The sequence below is a fragment of the Salvelinus sp. IW2-2015 genome, linkage group LG15, assembly GCF_002910315.2.
Source record: "Salvelinus sp. IW2-2015 linkage group LG15, ASM291031v2, whole genome shotgun sequence".
Lineage (NCBI taxonomy): Eukaryota > Metazoa > Chordata > Actinopteri > Salmoniformes > Salmonidae > Salvelinus > Salvelinus sp. IW2-2015.
The window spans coordinates 45,634,505-45,653,801 of NC_036855.1; the positions used below are offsets into that span (position 1 = coordinate 45,634,505).

The window sequence follows — 19,297 nt, forward strand, 5'->3', positions numbered from 1 at the left end:
AACAAAATGTGGAAAATGTCAAGGGGTCTGAATACTTTCTGAATGCACTGTACCTTTATTTAAACAGGGAGTCACCATTGACACCATGGTCTATTTCACAAGGGAGCCCCTAAATAAAAAATCAGATACAATGTAAAAAAAAATTACAGAACAAAAATATTCAAGAAATACAGTGCAAAGGTCCCCAATCAATATTTGAAATTGTCCAAGCGGCACAAAAACATCCAATTGTAATGTATTTTGTAGTTGGTTCCAGCAATGAGGTGCATTAAAACTAAGAGCGGATTTACCTAGTAGAAAAGCTTGAATGTTTTTTCCTGTCCAATAGTGCCCCCGTGTGGCCAAACACGACTTTACAAGTTCACTAGACTGACATCCATCTGAGTCAAACAGTTCGAGATATACAGTGAGCACCATAATTCATTGGACAGTGACCATTTTTTGTTATTTTGGTTCTGTACTTTAGCACTTTGAGTTTGAAAGGATACAATGATGGTGAAGTGCAGACTGTCAGCTTTAAATTTGAGGGTATTTTCATACATATCGGACGAACCGTTTAGAAATGACAGCACCTTTTGTACATGGTCCCCCATTTTAAGGTACTACAAGTATTTGTTGAACTGGCTTCACAGATGTGTGTCGTTAGGCAGGTGTATTCATTTGTGTCGTTAGTGAATGCAGAAGAGCTGTTGATGAATAGTATTGATTCTAGACTTTGCTATTGCCTTTGGAGGTTGTTGTTGGGGTGTGACACATGAGGAAGACAGCTGTGTCGATTCAAATGAAGCTGGCAGTCATAAGGCTCAGAAATGAAAATTAATCAATCAGGAACATTGCAAAAACCCTGGGCATGCCCMAGTTAACAGTTTGGTTMATCATTAACAAGAAAAAAAACTACCAGTGAACTCAATTATGTCAAAAGACCCGGTAGACATACTACCTCAAATCAGCCTGACTAACCGGTGTCTGTATGTAGCCTCGCTACTTTTATAGCCTCGCTACTGTACATAGCATGTCTTTTTACTGTCGTTTTATTTCTTTACCTACCTATTGTTCACCTAATACCTTATTTGCCCTATTGGTTAGAGCCGGTAAGTAAGCATTTCACTGTAAGGTCTACCTACACCTGTTGTATTCAGCGCACGTGACAAATAATCTTTGATTTGATATTGCTTGAGAGGGTGTAGCCCTGGGCCCTTTACCCTCTTGCAAAGTCTTAACCTTGTAGGTCTTACCCTCTCACAGGAATTTGCATTTGCCCTTACGGAAGAAGAATTAATGCCAACAAATAGAATAGGGTTTCTCGCAGCTTCGCTGCTTGAACCCCTAATAGAAAAGGCTGTTGGGAAAGAGGATAGATAAGAGATTGGATATAAATAAAGGAATAGATACCTGTAGGGTGTAGGGACACAATGCAGACACCAGGATTCACTGTTCTCCCCCAGTAGGCTGTCCCTATTGGCTGTCTCATATGCCACTCCCACCCGGTATGCAGAACTTCTGGTCACATTGGTCTCCCAGTAGTGATGCCCCCTCATGGGTAACAACTCACCCAGGACAGATGGACATCTAGGGGTAAAACACACACACACACCACACTTAGCATCTCATTTATCCAGAGACCTAGCAAAATGTCAGCCAAGTAAAAGCATAACATTTGCATCAAACATTATATTACAGAGCAGCACACACATCACACAGACAGAAGATACCTGAGCAAGACAAAACTCACTCGTTAACCACATCCCCTCTCTCTGTRTATGTGTCCTGGGGGTAGTACAGGGTGGTCTGGTCCTCAGACAGTTTCAGGACAGGGTGAGCCGAAGCCTTCAACAGGTGGAACCTAGTTCCTGGATACAGTGTACAGAGGTCAGTGTGTGTGGCTGTGGGTGTGTGTATGTTTGTGTATGTGCGCGCGGGTCTCGCTCTCACCCCTGGTAGATATGAGAGCAGCCTCGCTCTGTTCGCTGGCTCCAGCTTTGTTGACAGCTTTGATGTARAACAGGTAGTTCTCATTGGGATGCAGTAGTACCCTCTGTTGTCTGCCCTGGATACCGGAGATAGACCTACACACATCCATGCACCCACCACACACACACACGAGGGATAATCATTGCTTGACATTTTTGAATGACGACATGATAGCAGTTTGTAAAGGGAAACGACGGTTACGTATGCAACCACGTTAATGTGAGCTATATGGATCACTCCAATATATTGGTATCACTGCGCGGCGGAAGGATACATCCGAGGTGAGGATTTACAGATTTACTCCCGTGTACAACTGTGTCACGGCTGGGGTCTGCCCCAATATACAGACCCCATGGCCGCGACACGTTCTCTACATAATTTTTGAGGCACCTCTAGCACCGTAGAGGTTTGGAGTGATCCATATAGCTCAAATAACTGTGGTTACATAACTAATCATCGTAATGTATCACTATATTGGATCACTCTAATATATTGGTATACCCGTACCAGATTAGTCGGTGCTAGAGGGACCTGGCCAACCAGCGGCAAAGCCCCAGCGTGGGACCGAGACGCAGGGGCTGWCAATGTGGAAGGGGAAGCARCGCCCAGGACCCAACTGCAGAGGGAGGTGCCACATTTACCCGATAGTACCTAGCAAAGGTGCAAGAGGAAGCCCACCTGGCCGCAGCACAGATATTAGCGAGGGGCACTCCTCTCAGTAGAGCCCAGGACGCAGCCACACCTCATGCTGAATGTGCCAAAACAGATCCCAGCACTGGCCTGCCAGGCAGGCGGTATGCTGTCGTAATCATGTCGACGATCCATTGAGACAAAGAGCTGGTCTGTTGTTCTCACTGACCTTGTACGCTCCACATAGGCAGCCAGTGCCACAGCATGCCAGAGGGAGGCCAAGACTCACCCGCCACTGCAGGGGGGAGGTCATAAGCAGACAGGATAAAAAGGGATGTTCACATGTCTGTCTGACAGAAACTTCAGGAAGAATGAAGGGTTGGGGCGGAGAGATACACTCCTCCCCCCAGGGTCCATCCAGTAGCACTCAGAACTCACCAAAAGAGCATGGAGCTCACCCACCCTCTTCATAGAGAGGTGTTTCAGGGAGGCAGACTTCAACGGTTCGAAAGGCGGCCAAGACCACATCCAGATCCCAGCTCGCCATTGAGCGGGTCATAGCTGGACGCAGGCAATGAACGAACAAACCCCCTTCATAAACCTGGAGACCAAGGGATGGCGCCCCACTGGCCTGTCCATCCACCCCACATGGCAGGAAGATATAGCGGCCAAATACCCTCTCAGTGTAGAGGCTGCCAAGCCCTCATCCAAGCGAGACTGCAGGTATTGGAGGACATACTGCACCCCGCATGACTCAGGCACAACCTCAATACAAGTGCACCACGAGCAGAACAATAGCCAGCGCAACTGGTATGCCGCGGTTGTAACCAGCGCCCTTGTGCTCTGCATGGTGTTCATTACACCCTCCTGTAGTCCTAACATGGACCATTGGTGCCGTTCAGTGGCCAAGCCCACAGACTGAGGCGGTGCGGCCTCGGATGCCACAGAGTTCCCCCGACCTGAGACAGCAGGTCCGGTCTTAGGGGAAGTTGCCAAGGTGTCCCAGACAACAGGAGAAGGCTGAACCAGGGTCGTCTGGGCCAGTATGGGGCCACCAGAAGCAGACAATGCTCTGCTATCCTGGTCCTGTCCAGCACAGCCTGGATCAGGGGAAAAGGGGGGAATGCCCAATCGTGAGCCAGAGTATCCAAGCCCAGAGGCCCTGGTKGCTCCGACATGGAGTACCACAGGGGGCAATGTGCATTGTCCAGGAAGGCAATGTCCCACAGGTGCTGCACCACCGAACTTGTCCCACAGGTGCTGCACCACCTGGGGATGTAGGCTCCAGTCCCAAGGTGGCAGGCCCTMCTTCGAGAGCATATCCGCTGCCACATTTAGGATGCCAGGTACATGCGCTGAGCGTAGAGACGCTAGACGTCCCTGAGCCCAGAGAAGGAGGTCCTGTGCCATAATATGGAGGCGCTGTGACCTCAGTCCACTCTGATGGTTGATGTAAGCCACCACTGTGGTGTCAACAATCCTCGGGACGTGAGAGGTGTCAGGACAGCGTCCATGCACTTTGCGAAAGTGCGGGGTGCCAAGGAGAGGCCAAAGGGAAGAACCATGAATTCGTAAGCCCTCCCTTCGAAAGCAAATCGGAGGTACTGCCAATGACCTGGGTGAACAGGAACATGGAAGTACGCATCCATCAGGTCCAGCGTCACAAACCACTGGTCCCTGGACAAGGCCTGCAACATGTGGGCTGGGGACAGCATGTGGAACCTCAGTACCATCAAGTACCCATTGAGGTTGCAGAGGTCCAGAATCAGTCTAAACCCTCCGTCTCTTTTTGGGACGGTAGAACCCACCTAGCGGTTCTCAAACCTGCGGATGACACCCTTGTCCAGGAGTGAGGAAATCTCTCGCCGCAGGGTTTTCTTCAGGGGGGTGGGCCACCGTGGTCCCTGAAAGATGGAGAACGGCACCAGAATTGGAGTCAGTACCCCTCGAGCACAACACCCATGGGGACTCCACAMAGACCTCCCACTTTGCACTTTGAGACAGAGGCCAGGGAAGGGCGTGTCAGGGGACCTGCCGGGGCCCGCCTCTCCTCTGGTGCCCCAAGTGCATGGGTCCCCCAGGCACGTCCCTATGGCTATGGCGGTGACGGTTGACACCATCACACCTGTCACAAAGGGAAGCTCAGMCAAGCCAACAAGGCCACGGAACTGTTTGGCCATAATGACCATCGTTATGTTAGGAGGAAAAAGGGGGAGGCTTGCAAACTGAAGAACACCCTCCAACYGTGGGATGGTGTGGAAGCATCATGGGGGTGGAAGCATCATGTTGTGGGGGTGCTTTGCTGCAGGAGGGACTGGTGCACTTCACAAAATAGATGGCATCATGAGGGAAAATGATGTGGATATATTGAAGCAACATCTCAAGACATCAGTCAGGAAGGTCGCAAATGGGTCTTCCATTGAACAATGAACAATGACCCAAAGCATACTTCCAAAGTTGTGGCAAAACGGCTTAAGGACAACAAAGTCAAGGTATTGGAGTGGCCATCACAAAGCCCTRACCTCAACCCCATAGAARATTTGTGGGCAGAACTGAAAAAGTCTGTGTGAGCAAGGAGGCCTACAAACCTGTCTCAGTTACACCAGCTCTGTCAGGAGAAATGGGCCAAAATTCACCCAACTTATTGTGGGAAGCTTGTGGAAGGCTACACGAAACATTTGMCCCAAGTTAAACAATTTAAAGGCAATGCTACCAAATACKAATTGAGTGTATGTAAACTTCTGACCCACTCGGAATGTGAGGAAAGAAATAAAAGCTGAAATCAAATCATTCTCTCTACTATTATTCTGACATTTCACATTCTTAAAATAAAGTGGTGATCCTAACTGACTTAAGACAGGGAATTTTTACTAGGATTAAATGTCAGGAATTGTGAAAAACTAAGTTTAAATGTATTTGGGTAAGGTATGTAAACTTTCGACTTCAACTGTATATGTGGCTCTCAAGTCCACATCAAAGACTCTGGGGGGGTCCCGCCTTCAGTCGCGGGTTCCACCCTGGCAGAGGCCCAGCTCTCCTGCAAGGCCTCACGGAACTCAGCAGAGATGGGGACAGATGGAGAGTCCTCACTGTCCACAAGTTGATGTCCAGTGCAGTGGCTACCCAAGTGAGTAGGCCGCTCATACCTTCTCTAGCCGCTCGGGGTGATGAAGCCCCGCTGGCGGCTTCAGATGGCCTGTCAGCCTGGTAGCTCCGCTCACATGATGAACAGTTCCAGCATCGTCTCCCAGGAACAGCCTATCACTGGCCAACAGGGAACAGCTGTCGTTGCCATCGAAGCTATCAACCTCCTGACGCAGGGCATGCGCCCTCCRTTCAGGCTGGGGAGCTTGTCCCCAGCCTGAGCCCCAGCCTGGCCGACCCACTTGCGCATGGCCTCCAATCGCGCCAAGTGCAGGCATTCTAAGAACACCACACAAAACAGGCATCCAGTATGGTTCAAACCCAGGCAGTGCATACACGAGGTATGTCCCCCAGGGGGATGCCACCATCGCCCCTGTCACAAAGGGAAGCTATAAGCTCAGCCAAGCCAACTAGGTCACGGAGCAGGGGTCTGACGCCCTGGGAGAGCTATGTCGTGACCCGCTTGGAGGAATAGGGATAAATTACCCAGTACCTCTGCAAACACAGGCAGACAAAAAAACAAAAAAAAACAGGTAATGGATAAGACTTATGTGTGTGTTTGTTTTACGCCAACTGCGATTTTACCTAGCAGGATTCATATCCAAGTAGAAAAGAAAAAACAGCACCATATGATGGAGTAACTCCAAAGTTAATGTCTCAACGTAGTGGTAGCCCACCACCATACTCTTACATTCTGCAGGAGAAAGAACAAGAAAACCCTGTAGGGGAMTTAGCAGAGAACCCGTTTAGGGTAATTATCAGAGAACAGCATGTTAAAAGCAAYTCACAACACACACAAAACAAGCCAGTAGGCAAGTTGTGTAAGGTAAATAGAGTTTGTGGCAGCARGAGCCACCAATATATTAATGGATGCACACAGAGTCATAGTGTAACAAGCTGACTAAGTGTAGACATATATGTTATTCAATTATTGCACGCACACCGCTCGCGGGCGCCAACGAGCGTCTTCGTTGCCAAGGGCTAAAATAGAAGTCAGTTCTATTTGTGACGCAGATCGCACTGCAAGTCCTGCCTCTCCCATCTCCTCATTGGTTTGTAGAAGCAGGTACCCACGTGCCATCTCCTCATTGGTTATACCCACATGGGTGACTGAAAGACGAACGAGGTCAGTGGCGGTAATGCACCTAATTTATGAAAGTTGCTATAAAAATATAAAGTCAAAAGAAAAAGCCTGGAAAGAAGAGAGATGACTAGAAACGATTCGGTTGACCGTTTTATGTGTGGATTAATTGTYGGAATAGAGGACCTTGTGCATTTCAGGTAAAATAACAACTCAATGTTTATATCCCAGGACAAATTAGCTAGCAACAGCAAGCTATCTAAAAAGGACAAATTAGCTAGCAAGTGCAAGCTAGCTAGCTAAATTGCCATACATGTTTAATGATTTTCGACCTGTCTCCGAGTTAATGTAATTTCGTTCAGAGTTGGTTTTGATATTTTAACCTGCGTGTCGTGATCGGGTTTGGTGTGGGGGGACAAAATACATTTATGCACGATGGCGCACGCGCGCAGCCGGTTTGGGTTCCGTGTAACGCTAACGAAACACAAGCACGACAAACCACGGGGGGAGGATACAGATCAACCGCGGGCAGCGAGTGGACCACTCAAGAGGAGGGGGGCCAGCTGCTACGGGGTGCAAACAACCAGCGAGTATACTTCCACGCAAGATATTACACTTACCAGTGACTTACCAAGGGCACTTCAGAAAGTTTGTACCTCAAGCCATACGACGTCCGCCGAGAAAATGAAAGAAAACGTGTTGCGGTCATGGGGTCTATATATAGGGGCGGACCCCAGCCTTGATACAAGGTAGACACGGGAGTAAATCTTTAAATCATCACCTCGGATGTATCCCTCCTCTGCGTAGTGATACCAATATATTGGAGTGATCCAATATAGTGAAACATAACTGTCATTTAAAGAAGAGCTGTCGCATAAAAAAAAAATCTGGCATCTATTTTACTCACCCTAGCAGAGCTGGTTAGACTGTTTTCATTGTTATCAAGAAGTTTAGTAACTGTATCTCTGTCAATGGCAAGAATTTACACCCAACAATTATTACTGAAACCTGTCTTAACAGGTGTAGGTCGTTGGTAAATGTATAAATTATTCTGCACTCTGGGAATCTCAAACCAGAGTGTTCTATTATTGGATTAGATTGCMAAAGTGATTTTACCCTTGGTAACTTGGAAACACCCACATCAAACCATGCTCCAAGACACAAATCTCGTTTTCAGTGGCATTTTTGTGTGTATGCTTGAAGTGATGGAGGATATTAGAGTAGTACGTTGTGTGTGGGGGGGGGGGGGTTGCATGCCATGTGTGTGTGCCTGTGAGACCCACCTAAGCCCTTCTCCCTCAAGGGCGTACTGTCTGCAGTACTCCAGGGTGTAACTCTGCGTGGGTGTTCGGTTGTCCACATTCCAACGCAACGTGGCCGAGTCCCACAGTATCGTACACCTCCCCGTATCAATCACTGGCACCGATGGGGCTGTCAACCAATTAATCAATAAATCACAAGAGAACCATGCATTGGTCCATATGACCACAGTATGACATCAGAAGACATTTMTGCTTCATCGACTAGACTCACCAGTTCTGAAGGGTAGTCTCTCACTGGGCAGGGAGCAGCCGGTATAGTTGACAGCCATCACCCACACTTTATACACCTTGTCAGGCTCCAGCTCCTCTAGAACACAGTAACTCTCCTTCACTGTCACACGGTACTCATCCGACACCGCTGGGCAGAGAACACAGAAAGAGCTGTTAGGCTGCGTTTAGACAGGCAAATTCTGATGTTTCTGGTCTTTTGACCAATCACATCAGATCTTCTCACACTAGATCTTTTTCAGACCTAAATAAAATACACATTTGTGAAATAAACATAAAAATCGAGCTGCCTGTCTAAATRCAGCCTGTGTGTGTGTAGGCTACCTCCTTGTGGGTCCTGTCTAAATTCAGCCTGTGTGTCGGCTATCTCCTTGTAGATCTTGTCTAAATGCAGCCTGTATGTGTGTGTGTGTGTGTGTGTGTGTGTGTGTGTGTGTGTGTGTGTGTTGTGTGTGTGTGTGTGTGTGTGTGTGTGTGTGTGTGTGTGTGTGTTGTGTGTGTGTGTTGTGTGTGTGTGTGTGTGTGTGTGTGTGTGTGTGTGTTGTAAGCTCCTCCTTGTGGATCATGTCTAAATGGATCATGTGTGTGTAGGCCACCTCCTTGTGGGTCCTGTCTAAATGCAGCCTGTGTGTAGGCTACCTCCTTCTGGGTCCTGTCTAAATGCATCCTGTGTGTGAAGACTACCTCCTTGTGGGTCCCGCTAATTGCAGCATGTGTGTATGTGGGCTTCCCTTGTGTGTTCTATCTAAATAAAGCCTGTGTATGCTACCTCTCTGGGTCCTGTTAAATGTAGCCTGTGTGTGTGTGTAGGCTACCACCTTGTAGGTCTTGTCTAAATGCAGCCTGTGTGTGTGTCGGCTAACTCCTTGTGGCACCTGTCTGAATTTAGCATTGTGTGTGTGTAGGCTTCCTCCTTGTGGATCCTGTCTAAATGCAAATTGTGTGTGTGTAGGCTACCTCCTTGTAGGTCTTGTCTAAATTCAGCCTGTCTGTGTGTGTGGCTAACTCCTTGTGGGTTCTGTCTAAGATGGTGCGTGTGTGTGTTGTGGTGTGTGTGTGTGTGTGTGTGTGTGTGTGTGTGTGTGTTGTTGTGTGTGTGTGTGTGTGTGTGTGTGTGTGGTGTGTGTGTGTGTGTGTAAGCTACCTCCTTGTGGATCATGTCTAAATGGATAATGTGTGTGTAGCCACTCCTTGTGGGTCCTGTCTAAATGCAGCCTGTGTGTAGGCTACCTCCTTCTGGGTCCCGGCTAATTGCAGCATGTGTGTATGTGGGCTTCCTCCTTGTGTGTTCTATCTAAATAAAGCTGTGTATGCTACCTCCTCTGGGTCATGTCTAAATACAGCCTGTGTGTGTAGGCTACCTCCTTTTGGGTCCTGTCTAAATGCAGCATGTGTGTGTGTAGGCTACCTCCTTCTGGGTCCTGTCTAAGTGCAACCTGTGTATGTAGGTTACCTCCTTGTAGGTATTGTCTAAATGCAGCCTGTGTGTGTGGTGTGTGTGTGTGTGTTATGGCTACTCCTCCTTTGGCGTCCTGTCTAATGCAGCATGTGTGTTGTAGGTCACTCCTTTGGGTCCTGTCTAAATGCAGCATGTGTGTTTGTAGGCTACATCCTTGTGGGTCCTGTCTAAATACAGCCTGTGTGTGTGTGTGTGTGGTGTGTGTGTGTGTGTGTGTGTGTGTGTGTGTGTGGTGTTGTGTGTGTGTGTGTGTGTGTGTGTGTGTGTGTGTGTGTGTGTGTGTGTGTGTTGTGTGTGTGTGTGTGGTGGTGTAGGCTACCTCCTTGTGGGTCCTATCTAAATGCAGACTGTGTTATTGTAGGCTACCTCCCTGTTGCTCTTTTCTAAATTCAGCGTATGTGTGTAGGCTACCTCCTTGTGGGTCCTGTCTAATACAGCCTGGTGTGTGTGAGGCTAACTCCTTGTAGGTCCTGGCTACCTCCTCGTGTGGTCCTGTCTGATAGCAGCCTGTGTGTGTGTAGACATCCTCTTTTGGGTCCTTGTTAAATCGCAGCCTGTGTGTGTAGGCTACCACCTTGTAGTCTTGTCTAAATGCAAATTGTGTGTGTGTCGCCTAACTCCTTGTTGGTCCTGTCTGAATTACGCCTGTGTGTGTGTGTGTGTAGGCTACCTTCTGTGGGTCCTGTCTAAATGCAAATTGTGTGTGTGTAGGCTATCTCCTTGTAGGTCTTGTCTAAATTCAGCCTGTGTGTGTGTATAGGCTACCTCCTTGTTGGTCCTGTCTACATGCAGCTGTGTGTAGGCTATTTCCTTATGGGTCCTGTCTAAATGCAGCCTATGTGTGTGCAGGCTACCTCCTTGTGGGTCCTGTCTAAATACAGTCTGTATGTGTGTGTGTGCGTGTGTGTGTGTGTGTGTGTGTGTGTGTGTGTGTGTGTGTGTGTGTGTGTGTGTGTGTGTGTGTGTGTGTGTGTGTGTGTGTGTGTGTGTGTAGCTAGCCCCTTGTGGGTTCTGACTAAGTGGAGCGTGGGTGTGTGTGTGTGTGTGTGTGTGTGTGTGTGTGTGTGTGTGTGTGTGTGTGTGTGTGTGTGTGTGTGTGTGTGTGTGGTTGGTGTGCGTGCGCGTGTGGCGTGCGTGCGTCGCGTGCGTGCGTGGTGTGTGTAAGCTACCTCCTTGTGGATCATGTCTAAATGCAGCCTGTGTGTGTGTGTAGGCCACCTCCTTAGTGGGTCCTGTCTAAATGCAGCCTGTATGTGTAGGCTACCTCCTTGTGGGTCTTCCATACAGTAGACCTGGAAGCAGTCTATGATGTCTCCAGGGTTGACCCTCCAGTAAACAGTCACACTGGTGCTGCTGGCTGAAGCACACTCCTGAGGCTGCAGAGACGGCTTCTGAGGAACTGAGACACGCAGAGAGACACACAGAGAGAGGGGGCAGATATATAGAGTTAGAGAGAAAGAGAAAGACAAAGAGAGTGTGTTTGTTTCTGTTCGAGAGAGACCCACCTGGGATTCCCTTGCGTCGTGTGTGTGTATTGGCTGCATTGCCCTTGGCGTAATCTTCAAACACTAGTAGTCCCCGAGGACCCAGCTCCAGAGACATGGCTGACCGTAGTGCTTCTGTTAACCTTGGAGAGGCAAACAACAATTATGAGAGTGTTTGTGTGTATGTGGCAGCGTTCATCGAAACAATTCTAATAAATGCAACAGTTGGACAGTGGATGAAGATACTCAAAACTTTTAGCATTTTTATATTCCGTTAGATATTGACTGAATTATAGCACATACAACGTTTTACTGGGACAGGGATTTGGGCGGGAATTCGTGTATTCAATTTTTCAAATGTCACCTTTTTTTATTAGAATGCACTCATACAGTATATACATTTTCTTATTGTATCAGGTATTCATTACATTTTTTGTGTTAAATTAAAGAAAATGTGCGTCATTTGCATAAATCCACTGGATATACATATATGAATAAATTAACATAATGGGGTGTAACAGGACTGCAACCACTAAACACTTACTCTGTCTACCCTACCTACCTGCACTCACCTGCGCTGTCTAGACTGCCTCATGAATTACTGTTATTAAATGTTATTGGTCACATACACATGGTTAGCAGATGTTAATGTGAGTGCAACAAAATGCATGTGCTTCTAGTTCCAACAGTGCAGTAACAAGTGTGTCAATAGCAGGATACCCTCAGATAATAGCAGGATACCCTCAGACACTGAGTATACCAAACATTAGGAACACCTTCCTAATATAGAGCTGCAATCCCCCTCCCTTTGCCTTCAGAACAGCCTCAATTCGTCGGGGCATGGACTCTACAAGGTGTCGAAAGCGTTCCACAGGGAGGCTGGCCCATGTTGACTCCAATGCTTCCCACAGTTGTGTTAAGTTGGCTGGATATCCTTTGGTTGGTGGACCATTCTTGATACACACATGAAACTGTTGAAAAAAAAMCAAGCAGKGTTGCAGTTCTTGACACAAACCGGTGCGCCTGGCACCTACTACCATACCCCGTTCAAAGGCACTTAAATATTTTGTATTGCCCATTCACCCTCTGAATGGCATACACAATCCAATTGTCAAGGCTTAAAAATCCTTCTTAAACCTCATACTCTTCATTTACACTGATTGAAGTGGATTTAACAAGTGACATCAATAAGGGATCATAGCTTTCAACTGGTCAGTCTATGTCATTAAAAGAGCAGGAGTTCTTAATGTTTTGTATACTCAGTGTACATTACACCTATCTAAACATACATGTTTGGGAGATCAAACGTATCACTATAATCCAAGTGTTCATTTTAATTTCTTTCGTTTCAGCGTATCAAATTTGTAAAAATGTCAACTATATTAATAACACCCATCAAAATAAAGTTGTCTTTCGTCTTTTTCTTGTTATGTAAGTGTCGAGACGGTGTGTTAAATCCCCAACGAAACTTTAGCATTCTTATAGATTCTACGGAAAGACAATGTATTACATTGAGCACATTTCAGCCATTACCGGGGTGATTGACAGGTTATTACAAACATGTCCTCTGTCGTAACATTAACGCGAAAATAAGACGGGCACAAGTGAGAGTTTGAAAGATTCGCAGGAGTAAAATGAAAGAAATCAATCCAGAGAGATTTAAGTGGACAAGTGGATTTTGCACCCCTCAAACACAGGAAATAGATGGCTGCCAAAGGCCTCAAGTGGGCAGGGCATGCACATTGCTAGTGTGTGTGTGAGACCCATTGCCAGAGACATACAGGTAACTGCCAAAATAAAGGAAACACCAACATAAAGTAATCTTAATAGGGCGTTGAACAGCTTCAATGCGTCTTAGCATAGATTCTACAAGTGTCTGGAACTCTATTGGATGCGACACCATTTTGTTGATGTTATGTTGATGGTGGTTGAAAACGCTGTCTCAGGCGACACTCCAGAATCTCCCATAAGTGTTCAATTGGGTTGAGATTTGGTGACTGAGACACACACACACACTCCCTTTAAACCCTGTATACTCCTTTGCGACCTCTTTTTCAAAGTCACTGAGATCTCTTCTTGTAGCCATGGTAGCCAAAATGATGGGCAACTGGACATTTCTATACATGACCCTAAGCATGATGAGATGTTAATTACTTAATTAACTCCAGAACCACACCTGTGTGGAAGCACCTGCTTTCAATATTCTTTGTATCCCTCATTTACTCAAGTGTTTCGTTTATTTTCGCGGTTACCTGTACCTGCCTGCAGCACTTAATGTTAGCTTAGAAACAAAACCTCACAGTCATATGCCATCAATAGAACCAGCTGGTTGGAATGTTAAATCAATCAACATGGTCACCAGGGATGGGGTCAATTCCGTTTAAAATCCAGTCAATTCAGAATGTAAACCAAATTCCAATTCCACATTTTCCTCATTGAAAATAATTGAAGAGTATTGGAATTTCAGTGTACTTCCTGAATTGAAATGGAATTGACTCCAACCCTGGTGTTCACTACACTCTGAATATGACCAACCCCACCAGTCAACAAAATGACGACACACACCTAAACAAGAATTTTGTCCTTTGCTCAGTATAATCATGCTAGTATAGCTTACATCCAATATTGTGAGTACAGCTGACACGGTGCAGTTACCTCATATAGATGTCTTTGGATGTCTGTGGATAAGAGGTTTCATTAGGTACATACAATAATAACCTACAATAATAACTGCAAGGTTTCCATCCAACTGCTTCCACCAATTCAACCTAGTTCTCAATGGGCCTGAAACTTCAAGCCCGGTCCGACCCAAGCCCGATGAGCTGAAGCCCGAGACCCAGTCCGACATCACAAAAATGTAATGAGCCCGAACTCGAAAAAAAATATTTATAGAAAACAGCCCAAACTTTTCCTAGACCATTTTGCGAAAGTTATTTTGTGAAAGTTAACCAGTAGGCTATTCATTTACACTGGTGTTGACAACAATGCGGCAGAGACGGCATCGAGCGGAGTGAGTAGGTGAGAGGGAAAAGGCCTTGCCTTGTCTAAGTAAAGTGAGGAGAGGGAGAAAACCCAACTTGAATATAATTAACAACTATTATATGTGGACTCAAAGTGTGTAAAACATCAAAATATACAGTATCTTCATAAATTAGACAGATGCTACTTCTGTTGCCTGTTTTTAAGTGTTTGTTTGATTCCGTGAGCTCCAACGGTCTCATGCAGCCTAAATAAGTACAAGTCAGTCAGTCATGCCTTTAAATACAGCTTTTTATTTTGAAAATAATAAATGAAATGTTATAATTAAGTTATGGCCTAAGTATTAAGACAACAGAAGAGAACACAACAGAAGAACAAGTCAATAACATCAAAAATGGAGTCTTGAATAATTAAAGTATAAATACATGTTCTGGATATTGTTAGCTATAGACCTATGGCCTAAATATTAAGACAACAGAACACAACAGAAGAACATGTCTTTGTTCTCCTCGGGTCGATGGTCCGGCCTGCCACGCTGAATATCCTTTCGCTGCTGGTGGCCGGGAAGCAAAGCACCCGTCTCGTTAACTTGGCTAGCAGTGGATACGTTGTGCTGTTGGACTTTCACCAGCCCAACATCTCTCTGTCATCCGTCATCACAGGTCACTTCACGGTGTATTTTGTCACCTCGTCATCCTCTTCTTCATTCTCTGCTGTGACATTTTCCCACTCTGAAAAGTCAAGCTCTGCTCTCTTGGCGGGGGGTGGCACTGAAGTCATCCTCTGTGGCCTGTGGAAGTGTGCTCATATGATCACATCTTGCCTGTCTTGGGGGGGAAGCATCCTCAGCTGGTTAAACTTGGGCCAGAGAAACGTTGCCACCTTGTGTAGATCTTTGATGTCCACCTTCCTCTCCAACCATTCACTGTGTCGTAGTCACACTGCAGCTTGCTGTTRTGAGTCTTGCGCATTGAGCTGGCAGTGATGCTTTAGTCTCTCTRACCATAGACGGGTTAGCTGACAACATCGTGAAAACGTTACATGCGSTTCAAAAGGGGCAGAAGACCATGTGTTGTTATGGTTCTGGATGGCCAGATAGCTAGCAACAATGACAAGGAAGGAATGACAAGGAATGTGGTGAATCGTAAGTGACTTGTTCCAGCTCATTTGATCTTGTTCTTGTTTGAGGTGTTTTGCTAATATGGCTCAAATCTAACCAACAACTGTAATGATGTATTTGAGAAACAACTTCTCATTGTTCTACTTTATTTACGTTTTCAGTAACCATTGGAAGCAAAATATAGTTTACATGTTATCAACAATGTAAGCCAACCCTGTCTGTTTAGCCCCATAGTTGTGCATGCGTCGGTTTTGTTGCTACCAACTCGTCTATAGGCACACAAGATTCAGTGTTGGRTATTTGTCCCCCTCCAGTTCCTTCTGTGCGTTGTAAAATGGCTTGAGGAACTCCAGGAGAAACTGCAGGTCATCAGCTGCGATTTTCTCCACGGGCCTCCAGATTTTCGTGCGCTTCGTTGTACAAGTCCTGGACAGAGTGCAAGTCAGGTAGACTGTGCTAAATCTTGTGTCCCCCATCTGAAGCAGGGTCTTCGAGAGTTGGGTAGCCAGTCCAGACCTCTTGACATACCTGATAGAGGCATGATTAACACATCATAAACTTTCAAAACCAGTGCATGGCAAAATAAGATTGCCCACATAGTAAGGCTCTATGATATGAATTATATTCCTAAATACATTGTTGGTATGACATGGTTGAACAAAATAATTAGCATAACATGTCATATTTATTAAATWTGTTTTACTTATATCATATAACCTACCTGACCAGGATCTTTGCTGCGGTGACAGTTTCAGCGATGTCCTCAATGGTCAGTGCTGCTCCGTCAAGACCATGACGTAGCACCATGTATAGAATGTGGTCCTGACAGTCCAGCCTCTGATATGGCCGAAGGGCAACAACGATGTTGGAGTGGAGCCCTGGTCAGTCACCCAAACAATTCTGCTCAGTGACATAGCGTCAAGGCCAAACGTTGTCATGAGCAGCTTCACCAACTCTCGCCTTATATTCTCCTCAGTTTTTGAGTCTTCAGCTGGACACACAGCCGTGGTCAAGTTTCTTTCAATTAACTGGAACTCTTCAGTTATGAAATGACATATTGTTGTCAGATAACTAAGCTTCCGATAGTCGTCCCCACTGTGCCCTCTTTCAGGATATCCTTTACCTTATCTGTAAGTTCTTCTTTTTTGTCCTCTGCCATGCTCTTGCACCTGGCAGAGACGGTATTGTGGCTGAGTAGAACAAACTCTCCCATAAGTGGCTCCCACATATGTAAGCTCCTGGCATCTTTGAAACGAACACTGAAAAATGTGTCAGTCACTGCCTGTTTTGTTTTCTTTGAGAGTAACCATTTTTTTGACGAAGCTGACATAAAAGCTTGGCCTGAGTAGGCTGTCGCGCCACGGCATTGTGCAAAATGGCGCTGCAGGGAAGAAGTACCTGTCGTCTTGCTGTCATAACGTAGAACAGCCTCACATCCTTTGCAATTGACATGGCCACTTGATTCTTCCGTTGTTTCAACAACCAAGTCGAATGACATCCACACATCTGATTGGCATCCAATTCGCTGTACCACGTGTTGTAACGGTATAACAGAGTTGTTGTAACTGATGTATCCTATGTTCAGACCCTACCGTATTGGTCAGTCACATGTGTATGAATGTGTCATGTGAAAGAAGTACGGCAGGGAAGGCACAATTAGCAAATAGGGAATGTTTTTTGCAGTCTCCACAAATGAGGGATTTAGGTAACATGACTTTTCAGTCAGAGAAACAACACGTAAGAAACTAGCTGTTATTAGATAGCAGTTGCAGCACCCCGTACAGCTCAATACACACTGCAGCCTGTACCTGCTCCTGCAGCTGACAGGGAGGAGGAAAGAGAGACGAGGTGCGCCAGTCACAAAGGCACGCGCAGTAAAAACATTTTTTACACGTCGCGGAAAGTTAGAACCTGACCTGGCCAAAACAATTCTTGAAAACACATGGCCGGCCCGGGCTGAAATTGAGAACTCTAATCCAACACTCTGAGAACTGATTATCTTAACGAAGGATGCATTTGTCAGTAGTTTCAAGTTTCTATGTCACATACACAAGTACAGTGAAATGCCTTTCGCGCAAAGCTCTAACGCCAACAATGCAGTAATCAATAACAATGTATACTAAAAATAACAGGGTAGAACAAAAACACATGAGATAGAAAAATAAGGGGGGAAAAAATAACACAAAGTAAGTAAGCATAATATATACAGGGTCACTTCCAGTACCATATTTACAGTGTGCAGGGATACTGGATCGATAGAGGTACAGTAGATACAGTATGTATAAGGGTAAAGTGACTAGGCATCAGGATATATGATAAACAGAGTAGCAGCAGCGTATATGATGATTGTATGTGAGTGGGTGTGTGTAGAGTCAGTATAAATGTATGTGCATATAATGTGTGTGTGAGCAAGTTATGAAGTGGTGTTTTTGCGTGTGTTAGATTATCAGTGTGCGTAGTGTGTAGGGCCCTGTGAGTGTGCATAGAGAAATAAAATACAAAGGTTAACTCAGACAGTCTGTGTAGCCATTTTGTTAGCTATTTAGTTAGCCTTTTAGCTGTCTAATTAGCACTACACAGTATTGTGTGTGGTGGTGTGCTAGTGTGTGTGTGTGTGTGTGTGTGTGTGTGTGTGTGTGTGTGTGTGTGTGTGTGTGTGTGTGTGTGTGTGTGTGTGTCCATCACCTGTGTGTCTGGGTCTATCTCTGCCTCTCTAGCGGTGGTGTCCAGTGTGACCTTGGTCTGGTCTATACTCTCCTGGAAGGAGACGATCTGGTCGTAAAGCTGCTCCAGCTTTGCCTTCTTTTCCTCCTCCATGCTCAGAGACATGGTGTTGTACTGCTCCATCACCAGAGCCATCATCTCCTCATTCTGAGCCTCCATCACCTCCTCACTGTCCCTGCAATGGTCCTGGGAACATAGAGATCAGGAGGTACAGGGGAAAGAGGGAGAGACAGGGGACAGAGAGGGACAGGGAACAGAGTGACACAGAGAGGAACATGAAGTCTAAACTGGTCCATTGGAAGAGAAACTGAAAGAGAAGGGTTAGGCCAGAAAATAATCTGCAGGGAAGTTTTGTGGTAACACTTTGCATTAGAACATGCATTATTCTACACATTCAATAACACACAAGTAGACAGTTACTTCAGTTTGAGAAGATAGCAAATTCTCTCTTTCCTCCTACCTCTACAGTGTTGTATCCCAGCTCTAGTTCTGACACCAGATCCTCAATGTTCTCTGATCTCTCCTGCAGTTCTGAGATCCACTCACTCAGCCTCTCCTGGAATACGAACAGAGCACAGAAACACACTGAATGAAAACTTGAACTAGGAATATACAATACAGGCTACTGTAAGGATGGGCTGTTTTAGATGCAGTGAGCACAATAAAAGTGTTGGTTTTGCTCTTCTGTAAAATAAATATAAATAATTCAGTCTCTCCCCTTTGTCGCTMAACTCTCCATATGTAAGGACTATGTAAGTGTACTTGGGACACAAAACAATAGATGCTGGTTCAAGCCCCTGCTGAGATGGCGCCAAGGTGGCACCGATAGAGATGGCAGCTTCGCTTCTAGTCCTTAGGAAACTGTGCAGTATTTAGATTTTTTATGTATTATTTATTACATCGTTAGCCCAGAAAACCTTAACTGTTATTACATAAAACCGGGAAGAACTATTGGATATCAGAGAGACGTCAACTTACCAGGACTACGATCAGGAATACAACTTTCCCAAAACGGATCCTTTGTCTGCACCTCCCAGGGCATTTGAATTGATTCCAGAGGCCGACCCAAAACAAYGCCGCCGGAGGAGAGGGTGCCGGAGCGGTCTTCTAGTGAGGCTTCGGATGCGCACACACCACCCACCGCTCCCGAGTATA

General features: G+C 46.0%; 1 protein-coding gene across 1 annotated transcript in view; it reads right to left on the reverse strand.

Moving 5' to 3' along the window:
- cmya5 (cardiomyopathy associated 5) overlaps nucleotides 1–19,297 on the reverse strand; it is a 63,695-nt gene that overhangs the window by 15,116 nt on the left and 29,282 nt on the right. Inside the window, exons 4-13 of the mRNA XM_070446841.1 lie at nucleotides 18,603–18,698; nucleotides 18,104–18,328; nucleotides 13,975–13,997; nucleotides 11,341–11,462; nucleotides 11,100–11,234; nucleotides 8,360–8,506; nucleotides 8,110–8,257; nucleotides 1,933–2,066; nucleotides 1,733–1,850; nucleotides 1,393–1,569 (exon numbers count right to left, since the gene is read on the reverse strand). Of these exons, the coding sequence (XP_070302942.1) occupies nucleotides 1,393–1,569; nucleotides 1,733–1,850; nucleotides 1,933–2,066; nucleotides 8,110–8,257; nucleotides 8,360–8,506; nucleotides 11,100–11,234; nucleotides 11,341–11,462; nucleotides 13,975–13,997; nucleotides 18,104–18,328; nucleotides 18,603–18,698 (1,325 nt within the window). The remainder of the gene's footprint in view (nucleotides 1–1,392; nucleotides 1,570–1,732; nucleotides 1,851–1,932; nucleotides 2,067–8,109; nucleotides 8,258–8,359; nucleotides 8,507–11,099; nucleotides 11,235–11,340; nucleotides 11,463–13,974; nucleotides 13,998–18,103; nucleotides 18,329–18,602; nucleotides 18,699–19,297) is intronic.